The sequence below is a fragment of the Leucopleurus acutus genome (genome assembly GCF_964270905.1).
Source record: "Leucopleurus acutus genome assembly, chromosome: 17".
Classification (NCBI taxonomy): domain Eukaryota; kingdom Metazoa; phylum Chordata; class Mammalia; order Artiodactyla; family Delphinidae; genus Leucopleurus; species Leucopleurus acutus.
In genome coordinates this window covers 17,687,362-17,706,633 of record NC_139159.1, presented here as the reverse complement: position 1 = coordinate 17,706,633, position 19,272 = coordinate 17,687,362, and the positions used below count along the sequence as shown (strand labels likewise).

Genomic DNA, 19,272 nt, shown 5'->3' with positions numbered 1-19,272 from the left:
CTAGTTGTGGTGTGCCGGCTCCAGAGCACATGGACTCTGTAGTTGTGCCTCGCTTGTGTGCTCAGTAGTTGCAGGGCGTGGGCTTAGTTGCCCCGTGGCATGTAGGATCTTAGTTCCCCAATCAGGGATCAAACCCATGTCCCCTGCATTAGAAGGTGGATTCTTAACCACTGGACCACCAAGGAAGTCCCAAGCCTGTAGATTTTAATGCAGCTTGTAAATGGATGTGTGTGAGTATATCACAGCATGAGTACATACTATATAAAAGAGGGAGGCTCTTTTTCTGGTAGATGTGTAATCGACTTAAAAATCACCTAGTGTTTTCTTTTGAGGGAAGTGTAAAACTAAAATAACTATATTTGTGTGTGTGTATATATATAATTTACATCTTAATTAGCTGCCTCATTAGACCTTCACTGACATAGTCAATGGAAACAGAAAAGCAGTGAACAAAATTTAGGATCTGTGTCATGTACAAACTCATCACTTAAGTAAGAATGCAGGGGCTTCCCTGGTGGCGCAGTGGTTGTGAGTCCGCCTGCCAATGCAGGGGACATGGGTTCGTGGCCCGGTCCGGGAGGATCCCACATGCCGCGGAGTGGCTGGGCCCGTGAACCATGGCCGCTGAGCCTGCACGTCTGGAGCCTGTGCTCCGCAATGGGAGAGGCCACAACAGTGAGAGGCCCACGTACCGCAAAAAAAAAAGAATGCAGTTATCTTCCTTAACAATCCTGACAGCACATCTGTTGTTGCATTTGTTAGTTTTTATCTGTGACTTATACTAGAAATAAATCAGTACATCACTGGTAGATTTTGTACACCAAATATAGGCATGTAATTTTCAAAGCTTTTCCTGAGCATAGAATTTCCAAAAGAGAGAAAAGATAATTACAAGTTGAGTCTCAGTCTGTATAATGTGATTTCATTCATTCACTTGTCCCTTTCGAGGCATTAATGTGACAAGCATATTGCATGCAGAGTAAAACAGATTACTCATACAGTTAAAACACTCAATACATGACTGAACATGTTAAATATATGTTTACATTTTAGTTACAAAGGACTTGCCTTTAGTTATGAAAAGGATTGGGGAAAGAAGCTTTAGGGAAAGTCAGTGACAGACATTATCCTAACGTAATATTATTCTTCATAATTATACATCATGTCATATCTTTTATTGTATTATCATGGGATGTGTTATTCTAATAATAAGACTAATATTTATTTTAGTGCTAACCATAAGCCAGGCATTGTTCTAAGTGCTTTTCATGGAGAAACTCCTTTTATTTTTTAATTTTTATTTATTACTTTAAAATGAATTCGATAATTATAAATAGATAATAACATAGATTTGTACTGTTGCCTGTAGTTAACCCAAATAAGTAAGATGGTTTACATGTTCTCAAGTCATCTAAAAAAGTAGTTAAGAAATGTTTAATACCAGTTTACCCTACTTAACTAGTGTAATACTTGTCAAGCAGTATTGTTTTAGTGCTTTGCCAAGAATATGCTGATTTTCATGTTAATAAAGATTGAGGTCTTTTGTATAGCTAGTGTGCAGGCCCTGCAAGAATCAAGCATGTTTTGAGTATCGTAAGATCTGGTACTGAACTGTTGCCCTTCAGCTCCTTGCTGTCTTTACCCCTCCTTGCAGGGCTTCTATGCAGTAGCTACAGTGTGATCCCTGCCTGCTGCTTTGGAGTAAACCCATGAACCTGAGGTGTGCTAATCAAGCATGTTTTCTTGATACAGTGATTGTGTTCTCACATGTGAATGTACAGGCCTTTATCTTTCCTTAATGATCTAATGAGCAGCTTTCTTTGAACATGGATCTTTTTCACACCCTCTTCATTTTTGTCCCACAGGGGGTGACCGTTAAAAACATCTAACAGACAAGCAGTTAACCAGTTCCCTGATGAGATTAGTAAAATATTTAGTAGTCCTACAACATCAGGGAATTTCTCAGCCCTGCAGGAAACAATTTAATTCAACTTGTTTTGGAGGTAGGGGGAAGGAAATTTAAATTTTCATTTGAATGGCCCCCTCATGTTTTCAGATGGGCATGAAAAAAATTCGCATACATAGCTTTTCATGTAAATTATTTTAAAGCTTATAGCATTTTTCTTTTTTTTTTTAAGGAATGGGATTATTTATTCAAATCAAATCAAGATTTGCCATTTAAACAAAACATCACAAATTGAGTAGCTTTGAATTCTTTATTTTGTGAGTTATCTGAATAGTTGAAGTGATTTGTATCTCTCCTTTCAAGAAGAAGAAATCTCTACTAGACAGGCAAAATCATTATCAGAATGCACAATTATAGCATCTCATCTGGGTTTATATGATTACAAATCAAACTAGGGAACTTATTTTAAAATAAAAATTATTATAGATTTTCAAATTTCAAAGGAAGCCACATTATTTAATTTACATATATTGAAATTTCTGACCCATCTTTCAGTGGAATAATTTTTGTAAGTCCATGAGAAAGAAACGAAATGTCAATTTGCTGTGGTTGATGGTGTTTTAAATCCAGAGCAAGTGCTGCAACAGTATAAAAAATCAAGATTAGTTGCTTACATTTTAGAGTATGAAAGATAGCAAACTGATATGATTCATAAACAATAAATCTTAAAATCAACATAGGAGATGACTTTTGTAATCTTCTACAATTATCTTTCATCAAAATCAAGGCCCATGACATTGTATATTGGAAATTTTAGGGCCATATTTGTAGAAACAGTGCTCTGTTGTAGCAGAAACATTTCACCCATCAATCCTGAAGAGTTGTGCTTTATAGAATGTAATGGAGTTTTATTACCCTAATTGTTTTAGCCTAGAGTTCTAAGATTCCTGGCTTCTGCTGATGCTTTGAATCATAGGAAGCATTTTTCGATTTAGAAGGATGAATTTTAAAATGTCATTCACACGTTTCTTTTCTTTTTTTTTTTTTGTGCGGTACGCGGGCCTCTCACTGTTGTGGCCTCTCCCATTGCGGAGCACAGGCTCCGGACGTGCAGGCTCAGCGGCCATGGTTCACGGGCCCAGCCGCTCTGCGGCATGCGGGATCTTCCCGGACCGGGGCACGAACCCGTGTCCCCTGCATCGGCAGGCGGACTTTCGACCACTGCGCCACCAGGGAAGCCCCACACATTTCTTTTTTTGAAATTCACAATTTTATGAACTCTAATGTTTTTATGTCCAAGAAGAAAATAAATAACTGAGGAGCCATATCAAACTTGTTTTTATGAGGGATTGATTGTGTAAAGTATGATTCTTTCTTAAGGCTTTTTACCTATATATTATTAATTTTTGTTTAATTTGAAATTGTGTCCTCAAACAGTAGTCTCCTATATTTTTTACATATTTTTATCTGTTTGGGGGGTACAGTCTCAGTGCAGTGGGGGGTAAACATGGAATGACTATTTCTCTAGTCACCACTTTTCCCCCATGCTGTGTCAAATCTCCCGTTCATGTTTCTTTATATCTTTGGCAAATCCCATAGTTTTCTAGTTACCTTTAGCTTTAAAAAATCTAGTCCAGTTCACCATAAAACTCCAAGCTCATGTCCCCCCATTGCCAGCCAGTTGTTTTGGTTCAAGACACGTAGGGGAAGGAGGGTATACGGTGATTTCTTTTTGTTATCCTCTCACGCCAGCACCTTTGAATATTTGTGGTTAGTCGGGTAGGAGCTTGATCTGCTTCTGAGACAGCTTCCTCCACACTCTACCTCTGTTTCATGCCCTAGTTACTCCTCTGATGTTGGAAGCCTGAGAGGCGGACTAGGGAAGGGGAGGGTGCCACCCTTAGCCTGGTTTCATCCATTGCTGGCTTCCACATAGATGATGTTCATCTTTTTTTTTCTTCTTTTTTCTTTATTGAAGTATAGTTGCTGTGCAATATTATGTAAGTTACAGGTGTACAACATAGTGATTCACAATTTCTAAGGTTTATATTCCATCTGTAATTATTGTTCATGATTTTCTTGAAGCAGTGTTTAGTTTCTCCCAGTTCGCTCTGTTCCTGAAGCGCAGCCATGTTTCCTTCAGGCTGTACCAGTGGTGCATGCCCCTGGCCCTGCTGTTGGTAGGTGTCACTTTGCTTGGCCTGAGTAGCCCCTTGGCTTCTGTTGAGACACTTTTTCATTCCCTCCAAGGGCCATGGGGATCTACGTGAGCATCTTGCTTCATCCTTTTTTGTTTTCAGGGATACTGTGTGCCTAGGGCTCCTTCAGCAAGCTCTCAGATATCTCCAAACTCAGTCTCTATATTTTCATCTGCTTCCAAATGGCTAGGGACATACATCAGACTCGGTCAAGATTTCTTTTCGGGGCTTCCCTGGTGGCGCAGTGGTTGGGAGTCCGCCTACCGATGCAGGGGACACGGGTTCGTGCCCCGGTCCGGGAAGATCCCACATACCGCAGAGCGGCTGGGCCCGTGAGCCATGGCCGCTGAGCCTGCGCGTCCGGAGCCTGTGCTCCGCAATGGGAGAGGCCACAACGGTGCGAGGCACGCGTACCGCAAAAAAAAAAAAAAAAAAAAAAAAAATTCTTTTCGGTGGGGACCTATAGGTTCAATTCTCAGCAAACCTACTGCCAGGGGACGAAATGTGTCTCCCTTTCATATAGGTACTCCTCATCTCTGTCAGCTGTTTTCTTAGAGCTGCCCCACTCACAGGAAATACCGTATTCCTCACAGGGCTGACAGCCAAATGATCCCCTCCCACTCACCTGCCTTTTCCTAGTGCCTCTTTGTATCCTTTATGGTTGGACCAGTTCTGCTATTAACAAGCAGGTGGGAAGAGAGAATAAGACCTGGCCCTAAATGTCAGCAGCTGTCTAGAGCTCCTTTTGTTGTTGGCTGTGGGTCCTGGTGTCAGTTTGGGAGCAATAGGAAAAATCTCAGTGGGATCAGGTTCTTCTGTGAGTAAGAAAAAGCCCAGCGACTTAAACAAAATAGATGTATATTCTTCTCTCACATCAAGGTCCATCAGCTTGCAGTCTAGGGCCAGTGTCAGGCTTTCTGGTCCATGAACTCTTCAGGGACCCACGCTCCCTCCAGCTCACCACTCTGCCATCTCTAAGTTTCGGCCCTTGTCCTCATGGTCAAAGATGGTCATGTCCACATTTCCAAGCAGCAAAACAGGTGAAGAAGAGCCAAAGGCACACACCTGAAATCTCTTAAAAGTTTCCAGAAAGCTACCGCAGAATTTTCATCTGCATTCTCCTCAGTCACAGCTACTAAGCATAGCTACAAGGGAACCTGGGAAATATCTTTACTCCGTGCCCAGCTGAGAATTACTGTGGAAAAATATTGGAGGACAGTTAGCAATCTCTGTCACATTTACTGGGTGCTGTGACATTTTCTTTGGAGCTGTGTGGAAACTTGCACCTTGGTATTTACCTTGTAGGTATGAGTTCTACATGTACAGTAATATTTAATGCCTGCAGGATATATAATATTCTCTAGGGTGTTGCAGGCTCACAGTGAATTAGGAGAAAAGTCAACTCTTTCAGTCACAGTATCCAAGCCACTGATGGAAATGAAGTTTGAAATTTATTTTTTGACTGGGACTGTCTTGTGCTATTTTTGTCCTTCCTAATTTTCATTTCTCTAGAAGAAAAAATAAAGCTGCAGTAAATTGGCTGATATATGAGTGTGTTCACTGTCAATTTGGATATTTAGGAGAGTGTCATGTCTTTCATATAGACTTTCATTTGATGTGAAAGGGTGATTATATTTTATTTTAAAAAGCATGTTTTATGATAGCACTATATCAGACATAATATTTTAACGGTACCATAAATGGTCGTGAACTGTATCTATTAGTGTCACCATTGATTGGCTTTTGCATAAACCCGTTACGTGTTAAGTTTCATTTTCCCCCATCATATTTCACTGCTGCATAGTGAACAACAGGTCCACATTCTTGAACTCATACACACCGTGACCTTTTAATTTGCTCAGGAGGTACAGTGAATTCAAACTGTTGTCAAATCTTTTTCCCCAAAGTTAATTTGGAAAAAATATTTTTATAACAAAATCTTTAAAGTACTTTGGAAACAGAGCTTTGTATGTTGGCTTGATTTGAACTCTAAACTACTTTTTATAGATTCCAGGAAGTTTCCCCACCTTCACGGATACTGATGGCCAATCTTAACGACCTTACTGGTTTAAAAATGTTGAATTATTAAACCATTAGACTAGGATTTATATTGTCGTTTTCTGTCAGATCCATATTATATGTATATATGTACATCTGTAGGCGTATTTTTATTAATTTATTACAAAAGCAACGCTATTTTTACTTCATTAGCTTAGAATTAAAGTAAACACTGCTTGAAAGAACTTTTTTGAAAGTAGATAAAGGGAAGGATGGAAATTTTCCCAATGGGCGGATGGACTCATACTTCCCCCACCACCCGCCCCCCATACCCTACCTCTGAAAGAGTGTCTTACACGTGGTTTTAATAATGGTTGGTTGTATGTAACTAAAAGAAAAATGATATTATAGTAACTTTATTTTCATCTGCACATTTCAAATCATTTCAGTTTTATTCAATTTGATTATACTGTCAAAATTTCAAGCAGAGCATGAGGTAGTGAAATATATGTGTGTGTGTGTGTGTGTGTGTGTGTGTGTGTGTATTCAACAGTGATTTTATAGGGACTACAGTGTAGAATAGAAGAATGTCACTACCAATCAGGTGGCAGTCACACACACATAGAGTCAAAGATGAGGAAAATTCAGGTTGACAAAATTTCATTAGACTCAAATGAGCTTGACTTATGCTTACCCCTGAGTCCTTTATACATTATGAAAAGTTGGACAAAAAAGATGGGTGTAGCATTTAGTTGTGAGTTTTTCTACCGGCTCTACTAACGTAGAGCACTCTGCAAAGCATTTCCTAAACTCTCTTAAAACTTCGCAAGTCCTTCAAATGGAATTAATAGATTTTCCATAGATCTTCAAGTCCCAATAAGGTTTTAAATATTTGAATTGCGTTCTACATAAATTATTTGAAATTTTTCTTGAGAGCTAGAACCTTTGAAAAGGACCTGTTGCATCTGGCTCCCTCTTACAAGTGGTGTTCAGCAGATTTGCATGTGTTCTGTTATAGGTTCACTACTGTGATAGACAAAGTGGCAAAGAGTGTGTGACCTGTCTGACATTAGCCCCTGTGCAGATGACTTTCCATGCTATTGGAAGCTCCATTGAAGCCAGCCATGACCAGGTATAATATGCCACTGCCGTTTTGCTGCACTATGGCCCAGCTAAGAAATCAGAGGCCATCAGAATGGAAGCTATGTGCACACACACAGCTTTGCTTTCCCTAATACGTTAGCCACTAGTGCCATTTGCTAGACCTTTGAGAAATCAAGATTTTGTGTGTGCGTGTTGGGAAACTGATACCTTAGGAGATTTAAATTAGTTTAGACTTCTCGTTAGTGGTTCATTATTAATTTAAATATAGAATTCTCTTATAAGGAAGAGGTAATTGCCCTGTGTTATTTTTATTTTTAATAATTTTATATGGAAAGAAGGGTCAGCAAAACATGTAGATAGATAACACTGGAGTCTCACTATGATACATCCTCTAACTTGGGATATTATTAAAATGAAGTTCCAGTGTTGTTTTTACTTTTAAAGTTCTGTTTCTGAGATAAAGCTAAAAATCTGAAAAGTATATTTTCTTAATAAACAAATTCCTTTGATTGTTTAGATAACAGCTTGAGAATACATCCTGTTTATAATACATATTTTCAATTAAAATAATCATCAGATTAGACTAAACTAATGACCTAGGTCATAGAATTTCTAGTTTGGAGTCAAAATTAATAGACATACACAGTTTACTGTATGACTAACCAGCTGTGTTTTTTAAATTAACCATTTACATACAGAACAATCATAACCCACTTTCATATCCTTTTCCCAGTAAATTTGAGAACTCCTAATAGTCTTGCCTGATTCTTTCTTTCCTTCTGTCTGAATAATGCCCTTGCATGGAGAGAATAAAAGAGCCTAATAGTGTAACTTCTCAAATACATAGTTTATTGTCCAGCCCAGACAGGAAAACAGTCTTAAGGGCATACCTCTCTAGTTCATGATGTCCCTGCCATTATGGGTTTCCAATCATCATTTGATTGGTGGCAAGGTATTGTGGTGTTCCGGAAAGAACAACTAATTGGTCAAAACATCTGAGTTTTCGGAAGTAACCACAGCATATGTAAGCTCCTACAGACAGCTACCTGGGTGGATGCTATCATCTCTTCGGGACTCTGTTTCCTAGGATGCTACTTGAGGGAGTTGAGTTAGTTGACCTACAAGATTCATTCCAGTGCTACCATTTTATGATTCTATAATGGATCTTCCTTCTCTTGGTTGAATGAGCCCAACCAGTAATAAACAGTTAATAGCATGTCGATCTGGGAAGCAGCTTAGACGTCTCTCCAGCGCTTCTCAGGGTTTTGCGCTGATGTGTGCTCCAGCTGCAGAAGAGGGTATAGCAGGGCTCTGAGGAACAGGGGCTAAACTAGCTAACAGGAAGTATTACGTTTCCCTGTATAAAACTATAAATGAGCTACATGCCAGGTGCTGAGGACATGGTAAGAATGTTAGACATGGTTCCTGCTCCTACGGAGCTTACACTCCAGCACCTTTGAATAATTGGCAAGAAGTCTAGCTGCTGCTGTATCTAACTCTGTATCCACGGATGGCAGAAACAAATGGCAAGAGCGGCATGAGACAGCCATCCTGCAAAAGTCTCTCCTTAGGCAAAGCAATGAAATCATTCTCAGAAACCCACACACCTGAGAAGAGCAACTCACTGTTAGTGGAGGTAGTTTATTGTTATGAAAGAGCACTGGACTGGGAATGGAGACGGGACTCGAACCCAGAGTTGCCAGGAACTAGCCGTGGGACCTTGTCTCTTCACCTCTTGGAACTTGGCTTCTTCATGAGTAAAATAATGAGGCTGTTCAGGCTTGTGCCCAGACCATATGCCAAGGCACTCAAAGTCCAGGGCTGCAGTTAGCCCATATGGCACTTTAACAAATTAGGAAAAAAGGTACCTCTTCCTCAAAACATTTTACTGCTATCCAACAGAAAATTGTCATAATAGATAAATCCAGTCACCACGGTGTGAATGCCCTCCCCATCAAGGTGTGCGGTGCGCAACCTGCACAACCGTACAAAATGGTCTTATTCTGCGTCTATCTGGAGGGTCAGTTACTCAGTGGTAAGTAAATAAAGACATTTTTATATAAAGTAAATACAACTGCATTATAGATGACAAATTTGCATGAAATTTTAAGATGAAACAAAGAGACTTCCAGGAAATGTGTCGACAATGGTCCAATGGGTGGATGGATAGAGGGATGGATGAATGGAGCGTGACTAGAACGACTGTTGTGTGTATATCAAACACTCTACTTTGGTGGCCTCAGAGGTGCAAAGTGGGGGTGGGGGTGTGATCCATGCACCTCCCTTGTGCTTGGATCATTGGGCTCCCTGAGGAGAGCAGACACAGAGTAAACCTCTACTCGACATCCTCTGGCTTTTCTACATTGTGTTGAAAATGTAGAAAAACTAAGGGTCTGTCTAAGCAAGAGTTACTCCTTCACCATACCAAAAGCATAAATTTGACCTCGTAAGTTGGAAAAGATGGGCCACTGAATGCTTTCTCACCTGTTAATTTGTAAATACTAGAAAACAGGAAAGCACTTTAAAGCAAGAAAAATTACTGTTATTTAAAAGACATTATTTGAGCCACTGCAGTTGAAGAAGAGAATAAGTATTCTGAAAAAAAAAAGGATACGTAAAATGTAGAGGCAATCCTTCCTATGAAACTCAGGTTGTTCTTATCTGTATAGAAAATGGAGGTGAGAAATGGAAGAACTCTGTAGCCTTGAACCTTTACAGCTTATCTTTCTTTTTTTTTGGTGTTGGAGCTCCCAGTGTTTATTTTAGGTTAACATTGTTGGCATCGCCACGTATGTTAGTACAGTCTTCCCTCACTGTGATATTTTTAAATTTTTTCAAATTAATTTTTATTGGCGTATAGTTGATTTACAGTGTTGTGTTAGTTTCAGATGTACAGCAAAGTGAATCAGTTATACATATGCGTATGTCCAGTCTTTTTCAGATTCGATTCCCATATGGGTCATTACAGAGTATTGAATAGAGTTTACAGCTTCTTAATTAAAAATATGTTTAGCGCTAGGAACCCAATGAAGTGGAGACTGAACGTATTACCAGTGCATTCCCTCACTGTATAGGACAGGGATCATTAAGTGAAATTTCTCTATCAAGGTCAATATAGATATGCAAAATGGTTGGGGAAGAGATTCAGTATCTATATGCTGGTGATGTCGAAATGTATGGAGCTCTTAATTCTCCCTTCCCCCCCTCCCAAACCTGCTTTTCCCTGCTTTTATCTCCTTTTTCTTTTATCCATCCCGGTAAACGACCATCTACCTTGTTGCTGGGGCCAAGCCCCTTGAAGCATCTTCGCCTCCTCTCTCCCCTTCACGTGCCACATCTGGTCCTAGCATCTCTTCCTCTAAATTACATCTCTGATCTGACCACTTGTCACCACCTCCAGGGTTACCATTCTAGTTTAAGTCACTAGCACTTTGAATCCAGACCACTGCAGTAGTCTCTAAACTGGCTTCCTTTTTCTATTTTCGTTCCGCTATGGGCTGTCTGCCACCCAGTAGCCAAAATTATTTTTAAGATAATCATTCAGTCACGTTACTCAGCGACTTAGAAACTTCCAGTGGCTTCTCATCACACCTATTATAAATCCAAAACTTTTGTTATGGCATACAAGTTCCTGTGTGGTTTGGCCCCCTCTACCTCTCCAATTTCAATTCCTGCCATTCTCCTTTTCACTCCCTCCCAGTCTCACTGGCCTTGTTGCCAGTTACATTGTAATGGATGAAAGAAACCAGACTCAAAAGACTGCGGTAGGTTTGATGTGTGTGACATTCTGGAAAAGGCAAAACCATAGACAGATCGGTGGTTGCCAGGGGATGGGGAGGGATTGACCCTAAATTGTTAGGACAGAATTTTGGGGGATGATGGAAATGTACTATATCTTGATTGTGGTGGTAGAAACACAACTGTATGCATTTATCAAACTCACAGAACTGTACACTAAAAGGTAGAAACACAACTGTATGCATTTATCAAACTCACAGAACTGTACACTAAAAGAACTGTACATCCTTATTCATTTTACTGTTTGAAGATTATACCTCAATAAGCCTAACTTTAAAAAAAGCCAAACTCATTCTTTTATCAGTTACTCCTGTGGTATTGATCCCAAGGAAATGTGGAACGATGGCGTCCCCTTTCCTGTATTTGCTGTGTGTTGGGTCCACCTTGGAAACACACTATATTTAACTAATAGCCTGGTTTAGAGCTCCTTCGAATACCAGTGGCTAGTTAAGGCTTGCTTCAGACCTCCTAGAATAATTATTCATCTCCAAAGACTGGTCTCAGTCTGCCACTGTCTGACTTTAGGGAAAGGGTCTGTCGGCCAGTGTTTCCTGTTTGGGAACTCTGAATTCTCATCCAAGCAGTGGACAGTCACTCAGGGCGGTGTCTGCCTGGAGGTCCCCACGTGTTTGGGTGAGAATGTTCTACAGGTGTTTGCCTTATTCATCACAGTAAATGTGATATTATAAATACACATTAGTTTAGAATGTTTAATTGTCCAGAATATAAATGTAGTTTAAATTTATAGATGTTGATTTTTTTAGACACATTTGTTAACTGAACAACTACGTGGGAATCCTGCACTAGATTCTAGAGTATCCAAATATAACTGACTGACAATCCTTGTAATAAGCTAGATAAATAACTTCTTATAGCCTGCTCAGCCAATCATCTTGCGAAATTTAAAATTTATAGATCATATGGTTTCAATGAAGAGCCATCATCCTTATTCATAAATTGAATTTAAAAAGACACAGTTATTTGTTAAGATTGAGCTAGTGAGGGTTTTGTTGAGTATTTTTCAGTATATCCTATTTGGAAATTAAATTTATATTGTATAGTGTATATTAGTAAAGCAAAATTGTTTGTAGTACTGCAGAAAGGATTTTAGAATATCCTGTCTTGGTACAACTCAGCAGATACTATGGGTACTCTCTCCTGGCCCGATACCCTTTCTATCAGTACATCTTTTTTTTCTTTTCTTCATCATTCTTAAATGTTACTGAGTACCTCTCCCTCTCTGTCTCTTTTAATTACATCAGTCACCTTCTGTTACAGCCTCAAAGTCATAAACTTCCTTCCTTGTCTTTATATTTTCTTTTTTTTCGTTTTTCTGCTTTTGGCTGTACGCGGGCCTCTAACTGTTGTGGCCTCTCCCCTTGCGGAGCACAGGCTCCGGACACGCAGACTCAGCGGCCATGGCTCACGGGCTCAGCCGCTCTGCGGCATGTGGGATCCTCCCGAACCGGGGCACGAACCCGCGTCCCCTGCATCGGCAGGCGGACTCTCAACCACTGAGCCACCAGGGAAGCCCTGTATTTTCTTTTTATTCATCTTCATTCAGACTGAATTATTAATCTCACCATTTCACAAATACTAGGTAACCAGGCCTAAGTTAGTCAAAATACTATAGCTTAATTCCTGGTTAATAGCGTTGTCACTCCCTACCTTACTTTGTTCAGGTTAGCTCTGGAACTCACCTGCTTCGTATAAATAAAAGAATGAACTAATAAATCAACCACCGAATCAAGTACTAACTAGCCAGTGAAGTATAACATGTCTATTAGTACTTGCTGTAATCTGACCCTAGTCATCACAAAGTGAGGTTATTGTATAGAGTAACTGACAATGCATACTTGACACATTACTTAGAATTTGAAAAATCAACAATTTTACAAGAGAAAAGAAACAAGAACCAAATTTCTTTTTTTTTTTTATTATTATTGAGGTATAGTTGACTTACAATATTATACAGGTTTCAGGTACACAACGTAGTGATTCACAATTTTTAAAGGTTATACTCCATTGATAGTTTTTATAAAACATTGGCTATACTCCCTGTGGTGTACGATATATCCTTGTAGCTTATTTATTTTATACATAGTAGTTTGTACCTCTTTATCCCCTACCTCCATCTTGCCTCTCCTCCCTTCCCCCTCCCCATTGGTAACTACTAGTTTGAACAAGAACCGGATTTATGTATAATGTGTTTACCATGTACTACTATATATTGTGCTAGGCTCGACATACATTATTTTGCTTAATTCTCATGGTAACTCTGTGAGGTAGAAGCTGTACCATTTGATTATTTGCTTCATCTGCTACATTGCCTTTAAGGGTTTATGTCCAGATTAGTAACGTCAATCAACCTGTGTGCTTTGACTAGAATTCAAGGCAGACTTCTCAAAGAGCAACCATTAAGTGTAACAATTTACAAATCTTATGGGTATTCTCGTCTACTTTTGATTAATTAAATTCTGCTCAAAGTTCTTTTTCTGATTAATTACAAGTCTCTTTGCCTGAGTAATTGTGTCATAATGTCTTACAGTTGTATAGTAATTTAAAACTAAAAGAGAAAAAGCCTTCTCTCGTATCTAAGTATATACTATCATAGCAATAGTACATTGATTGATTGTAGACTATTACAGAACTTTTGTAGTGCTAGAAGGTCTTAAATGATAATACATCTACTACCTTGCCCTTTAGTCTAATGGAGTGTATCAGCTAGGATGCTTTTGGCTACAAGTAACAGAAAAGCTGACTCATTTTGGCTTAAATAATAAGGAATCTTGTTATCTCACATAACAGGAAGTTCAGAGGAAGGGTGAACTCCAAGGTTGGTTGATAAAGCAGCTCAGTGATGTCAGCAGGGAATTGGGTTATTTCATTTCTTAACTCTGCCCTCCTCTGCTTTATCCTCTGTGTCATGGAAAGATGGCCACAGTGGTTCTCTGTGTCACTGGCCACATAGCCACATCCAGAGGAAAACACGAGATCTGATCTTCTTCTTTCTCCTTTTAGGGGGAAAGACATCTGTATCTGGAACTCCCCCAGCTATCTTTCCTTCGTAGCTCAGGCCTGCATCGGGTCGGTGACATGCCCATGTCTAAACTAGTCACTGGCAAGAGAAAAGAGACCACTACTAGTTTAAATGCTTGGGGTGAAAGGGTTATTGAGGAATCAACCACAAGGACTACTACAGGAGGGATAAAATACCACATGAGTAATTTAAAATTTTCTAGTAGACCATTTAAAAACTAAAAAGAAACTGTTAAGTTTAATCTTAATAATATATTTTATTTAGCCCAATATATCTAAAGTATCATTTCAAACTGTAATCAACTTTTTAAATTACTGAGATATTGTGTGCTCTTTTATACATCTCACTTTGGACTAGCCACATTTCAGGTGGTCAGTAGCCGCATGTGTGTTGGAGAGGATGAAATCCAAGGGCATTATGACTCAGTCCCTGCCTATGTCTCCAGCCTTATCCTTGACTGTTCACCCTGTGCCTAACTCGTACGCATGCTTTTACACCCCGGCCGTATTGAGTTACCACGTCTCCTGTTCTCTTGCATCTGTGTTTATTGGCACTGTTCCGTCTGTCTGGACCGTTCTTTCCTTGCTCATAAGAGAAACTTTGTTTTATCCATCAGCTGCAGCCAACATGTCACTCCAGTCAATAAGCCTTCCCCAAACCTACGTTTTACATCATCCCACCATTACCTTTATCAAACTGTTTTCCCATTATTTGTTTCCATATTGGTCTACCCCACTGGGCAGGGACTTCAGTGAGGTCCAGAGCGGTGTCTTCTTTGCCTTAGTATTCTCCATGTCTATGCTCTGGCACTTAGGAGTAACTCCATACTTATTTATAGGATGGAAATGAATGGAGTTTCTAAGAAAAATTAGAATGACTTGGATTTGGTAGGGTTCATCTGATAGAATTGGTGAGAGAAATGGAATGTTTGGCCCAGGATGCTTTCTCGGGTGGTGGCTTTATAGGCACATGTTTTGTGAAAGCATCCTGAGGCCCTCCATAGGTGACCTCAGAGCATTTACATGCTCTGAATCCATGTAACTGTCATCAGGAATCCATCATATATCTCCGTTAATTTCTCTACTGATCTGTTTGTAACTGAATTTTTCTAACCTGTCATGCATATGAGTACATCCTTCTCAGTGTCTAAATTACTTTTCTCAAGTTCCAGGGCTGCCTCCTGTTTCTAGCATTTCACAGTGTAATATACAAGTCAGTATTCACTGCATAGTGTCATTTGGGACTGCATCCCTCAGAACATAAAGAGGCACAAACTTCATAGGTTTGAGCAACAATTTCCCAAGACAAATAAAGCAGCTTTTTAATATAAGGGACCCTTAAGAGTGACGTTGCGTAATAACAGCCCTCACTGCATTATCCTAGAGGTACCTGCGATAGGGTTGTGGCATTCTTTGTATTACATAGGTTCAGTATAAGTTTTGAACTTCACTGTTCCACGTGCTCCACTATCAAGCCACAGTGCTGAGGGCCATAGAGTTTTGAAAGAGGGTATAATCGCTGCCATTGGCAGCTTCCAGGAAGTTCTGGAGCTGCCACAATTCAACACATAACTTGATTCTTGTTTACTTTTTATGAAATAGGGTGCTGAGAGAGATACTGAAAAGGTACATCAAAATGTTTGTTTGGGGAAAGTGCTTTCATATTTGTTGATTTTTGTATTTCAAAATATTCTCCTATCTGAAACTTATCCCATGATTATAGGATTAAAATTTCTTCCCCTGGCTTTTCATTTATTATATAAAATTCCCATTTTACACAAATATATCTTATAGTTAAGGAATTCAATCATATCTTTTTTCTTTACATTTTGTATTTCACTAACTAGTCCAGTAGTTCAAATAACCTTTTTTTTTAACATCTTTATTGGAGTATAATTGCTTTACAATGTTGTGTTAGTTTCTGCTGTATAACAAAGGAAATCAGCTATATGTATACATATATCCCCATATCTCCTCCCTCTTGCGTCTCCCTCCCACCTCCCTATCCCACCCCTCTAGGTGGTCACAAAGCACCGAGCTGATCTCCCTGTGCTGTGCAGCTGCTTCTCACTAGCTACCTGTTTTACATTTGGTAGTGTATATATGTCAATGTTACTATCTCACTTCATCCCAGCTTACCCTTCTCCCTCCCCACGTCCTCAAGTCCATTTTTTTTTTTTTTTTTTTTTTTGCGGTACGCGGGCCCCTCACTGTTGTGGCCCCTCCCGTTGCGGAGCGCAGGCTCCGGACGCGCAGGCCCAGCGGCCATGGTTCACGGACCCAGCCGCTCCGTGGCATGTGGGATCCTCCCGGACTGGGGCACGAACCCGTGTCGCCTGCATAGGCAGGCGGACTCTCAACCACTGCGCCACCAGGGAAGCCCCTCAAGTCCATTCTCTATGTCTGTGTCTTTATTCCTGTCCTGCCCCTAGGTTCATCAGAACTGTTTTTTGTTTTAGATTCCATATATATGTGTTAGCATACGGTATTTCTTTTTCCCTTTCTGATTTACTTCACTCTGTATGACAGACTCTAGGTCCATCCACCTCACTACAAATAACTCAATTTCGTTTCTTTTTATGACTGAGTAATATTCCACTGTATACATGTGTCACATCTTCTTTATCCATTCATCTGTTGATGGACACTTAGGTTGCTTCCATGTCCTGGCTACTGTCTTTTTTTTTTTTTTTTTTTTTTTTGCGGTACTCGGGCCTCTCACCACTGCGGCCTCTCTCGTTGCGGAGCACAGGCTCCGGACGCGCAGGCTCAGCAACCATGGCCCACAGGCCCAGCCGCTCCGCGGCATGTGGGATCCTCCCGGACCGGGGCACAAACCCATGTCCCCTGCATCGGCAGGCAGACTCTCAACCACTGTGCCACCAGGGAAGCCCCCTGGCTACTATAAATAGAGCTGCAATGAACATTGTGGTACATGACTCTTTTTGAATTATGGTTTTCTCAGGGTATATGCCCAGTAGTGGGATTGCTGGGTCGTATGGTAGTTCTAGTTTTAGTTTTTTAAGGAACCTCCATACTGTTCTCCATAGTGGCTGTATCAATTTACATTCCCACCAGCAGTGCAAGAGGGTTCCCTTTTCTCCACACCCTCTCCAGTATTTATTGTTTGTAGATTTTATTGATGATGGCCATTCTGACCGGTGTGAGGTGATACCTGATTGTAGTTTTGATTTGCATTTCTCTAATGATTAGTGATGTTCAGCATTTTTTCATGTGTTTGTTGGCAATCTGTATGTCTTCTTTGGAGAAATGTCTATTTAGGTCTTCTGCCCATTTTTGGATTGGGTTATTTGTTTTTTTGATGTTGAGCTGCATGAGCTGCTTGTATATTTTGGAGATTAATCCTTTGTCAGTTGCTTCGTTTGCAAATATTTGGTCCCATTCTGAGGGTTGTCTCTTCGTCTTATTTATGGTTTCCTTTGCTGTGCAAAAACTTTTAAGTTTCACTAGGTCCCATTTGTTTATTTTTATTTCCATTTCTCTGGGAGGTGGGTCAAAAAGGATCTTGCTGTGATTTATGTCATAGAGTGTTATGCCTGTGTTTTCCTCTAAGAGTTTTATAGTATCTGGCCTTACACTTAGGTCTTTAATCGATTTTGAGTTTATTTTTGTGTATGGTGTTAGGGAGTGTTCTAATTTCATTCTTTTACATGTAGCTGTCTAGTTTTCCCAGCACTACTTATTGAAGAGGCTCTCTTCTCCATTGTATACTCTTGCCTCCTTTATCAAAGATAAGGTGACCATATGTGCGTGGATTTATCTCTGGACTTTCTGTCCTGTTCCATTGATCTATATTTCTGTTTTTGTGCCAGTCATACTGTCTTGATTACTATAGCTTTGTAGTATAGTCTGAAGTCAGGGAGCCTGATTCTTCCAGCTCCATTTTTCTTTCTCAAGATTGCTCTGGCTATTTGGGATCTTTTGTGTTTCCGTACAAATTGTGCAGTTTTTTGTTCTAGTTTTGTGAAAAATGCTATTGGTAGTTTGACAGGGATTGTATTGCATCTGTAGATTGCTTTGGGTAGTAGAGTCATTTTCACAATGTTGATTCTTCCAATCCAAGAACATGGTATATCTCTCCATCTGTTTGTATCATCTTTCTTTCATATGTGTCTTATAGTTTTCTGCATACAGGTCTTTTGTCTCCTTAGGTAGGTTTATTCCTAGGTATTTTATTCTTTTTGTTGCAGTGGTAAATGGGAGTGTTTCCTTAATTTCTCTTTCATATTTTTCATCATTAATGTATAGGAATGCAAGAGATTTCTGCGCATTAATTTTGTATCCTGCTACTCTACCAAATTCGTTGATTAGCTCTAGTAGTTTTCTGGTAGCATCTTTAGGATTCTCTATGTATAGTATCATGTCATCTGCAGACAGTGACAGTTTTACTTCTTCTTTTCCGACTTGGCTTCCTTTTATTTCTTTTTCTTCTCTGATTGCTGTGGCTAAAACTTCCAAAACTATGTTGAGTAATAGTGGTGAGAGTGGGCAACCTTGTCTTGTTCCTGATCTTAGAGGAAAGAGTTTCAGTTTTTCATCATTGAGAATGATGTTGGCTGTAGGTTTGTCATATATGGCCTTTATTATGTTGCGATAGGTTCCCTCTATTCCTACTTTCTGGAGAGTTTTTATCATAATGGTTGTTGAATTTTGTTAAAACCTTTTTCTGTAACATTTGTTTTTGTTTTTTAGCTGTTTTTTTTTTAATCGAGATAGAATTGAAATATAACATTGTATTAGTTTTAGGCGTACAACATAATGATTTGATATATGTATATACTGCAAAATGGTTACCACAAATTTAGTAAACGTCCATCACCACACTTAGTTACAAATTCAGTCATATCTTCAAAAAATGTTTCAGGAGGGAAGGTCACCAGGAACAGCTTCTCACCACTGGATAGTTATTACTCAATGGACTGGAACAGGAATCAGCAAACCACAGCCCATGGGCCAAATCCAACTTACCACCTGAACTAAGGATGGCTTTTAGATTTTGAAATGGTTGGAAAGAAATCAAAAGAAGAATAATATTTCATGAGATGTGAAAATTATATAGAATTCAAATTTTAGTATCCGTAAAGAAAGTTTTATTGGAACACACTCATGCCCATGTGTGCAGGTATTGTCTGTGGCCACTTTCACTCCAACAGCAGAAATGAGTAATTACGACAGAAACCGTATTGCCTGCAACACCTAAAATATTTA

General features: G+C 39.6%; 1 protein-coding gene across 6 annotated transcripts in view; it reads left to right on the top strand.

The window, feature by feature from the left end:
• STAU2 (staufen double-stranded RNA binding protein 2) overlaps positions 1–19,272 on the top strand; it is a 308,588-nt gene that overhangs the window by 192,942 nt on the left and 96,374 nt on the right. For 5 of the 6 annotated variants that reach the window (XM_082859013.1, XM_082859010.1, XM_082859012.1 and 2 more), the window contains one exon: positions 7,121–7,234. The exons of the other annotated variant lie outside the window; for it this stretch is intronic. In XM_082859013.1, coding sequence (XP_082715139.1) covers positions 7,121–7,234 — 114 coding nt within the window. The remainder of the gene's footprint in view (positions 1–7,120; positions 7,235–19,272) is intronic. 6 annotated transcript variants of the gene reach the window in all.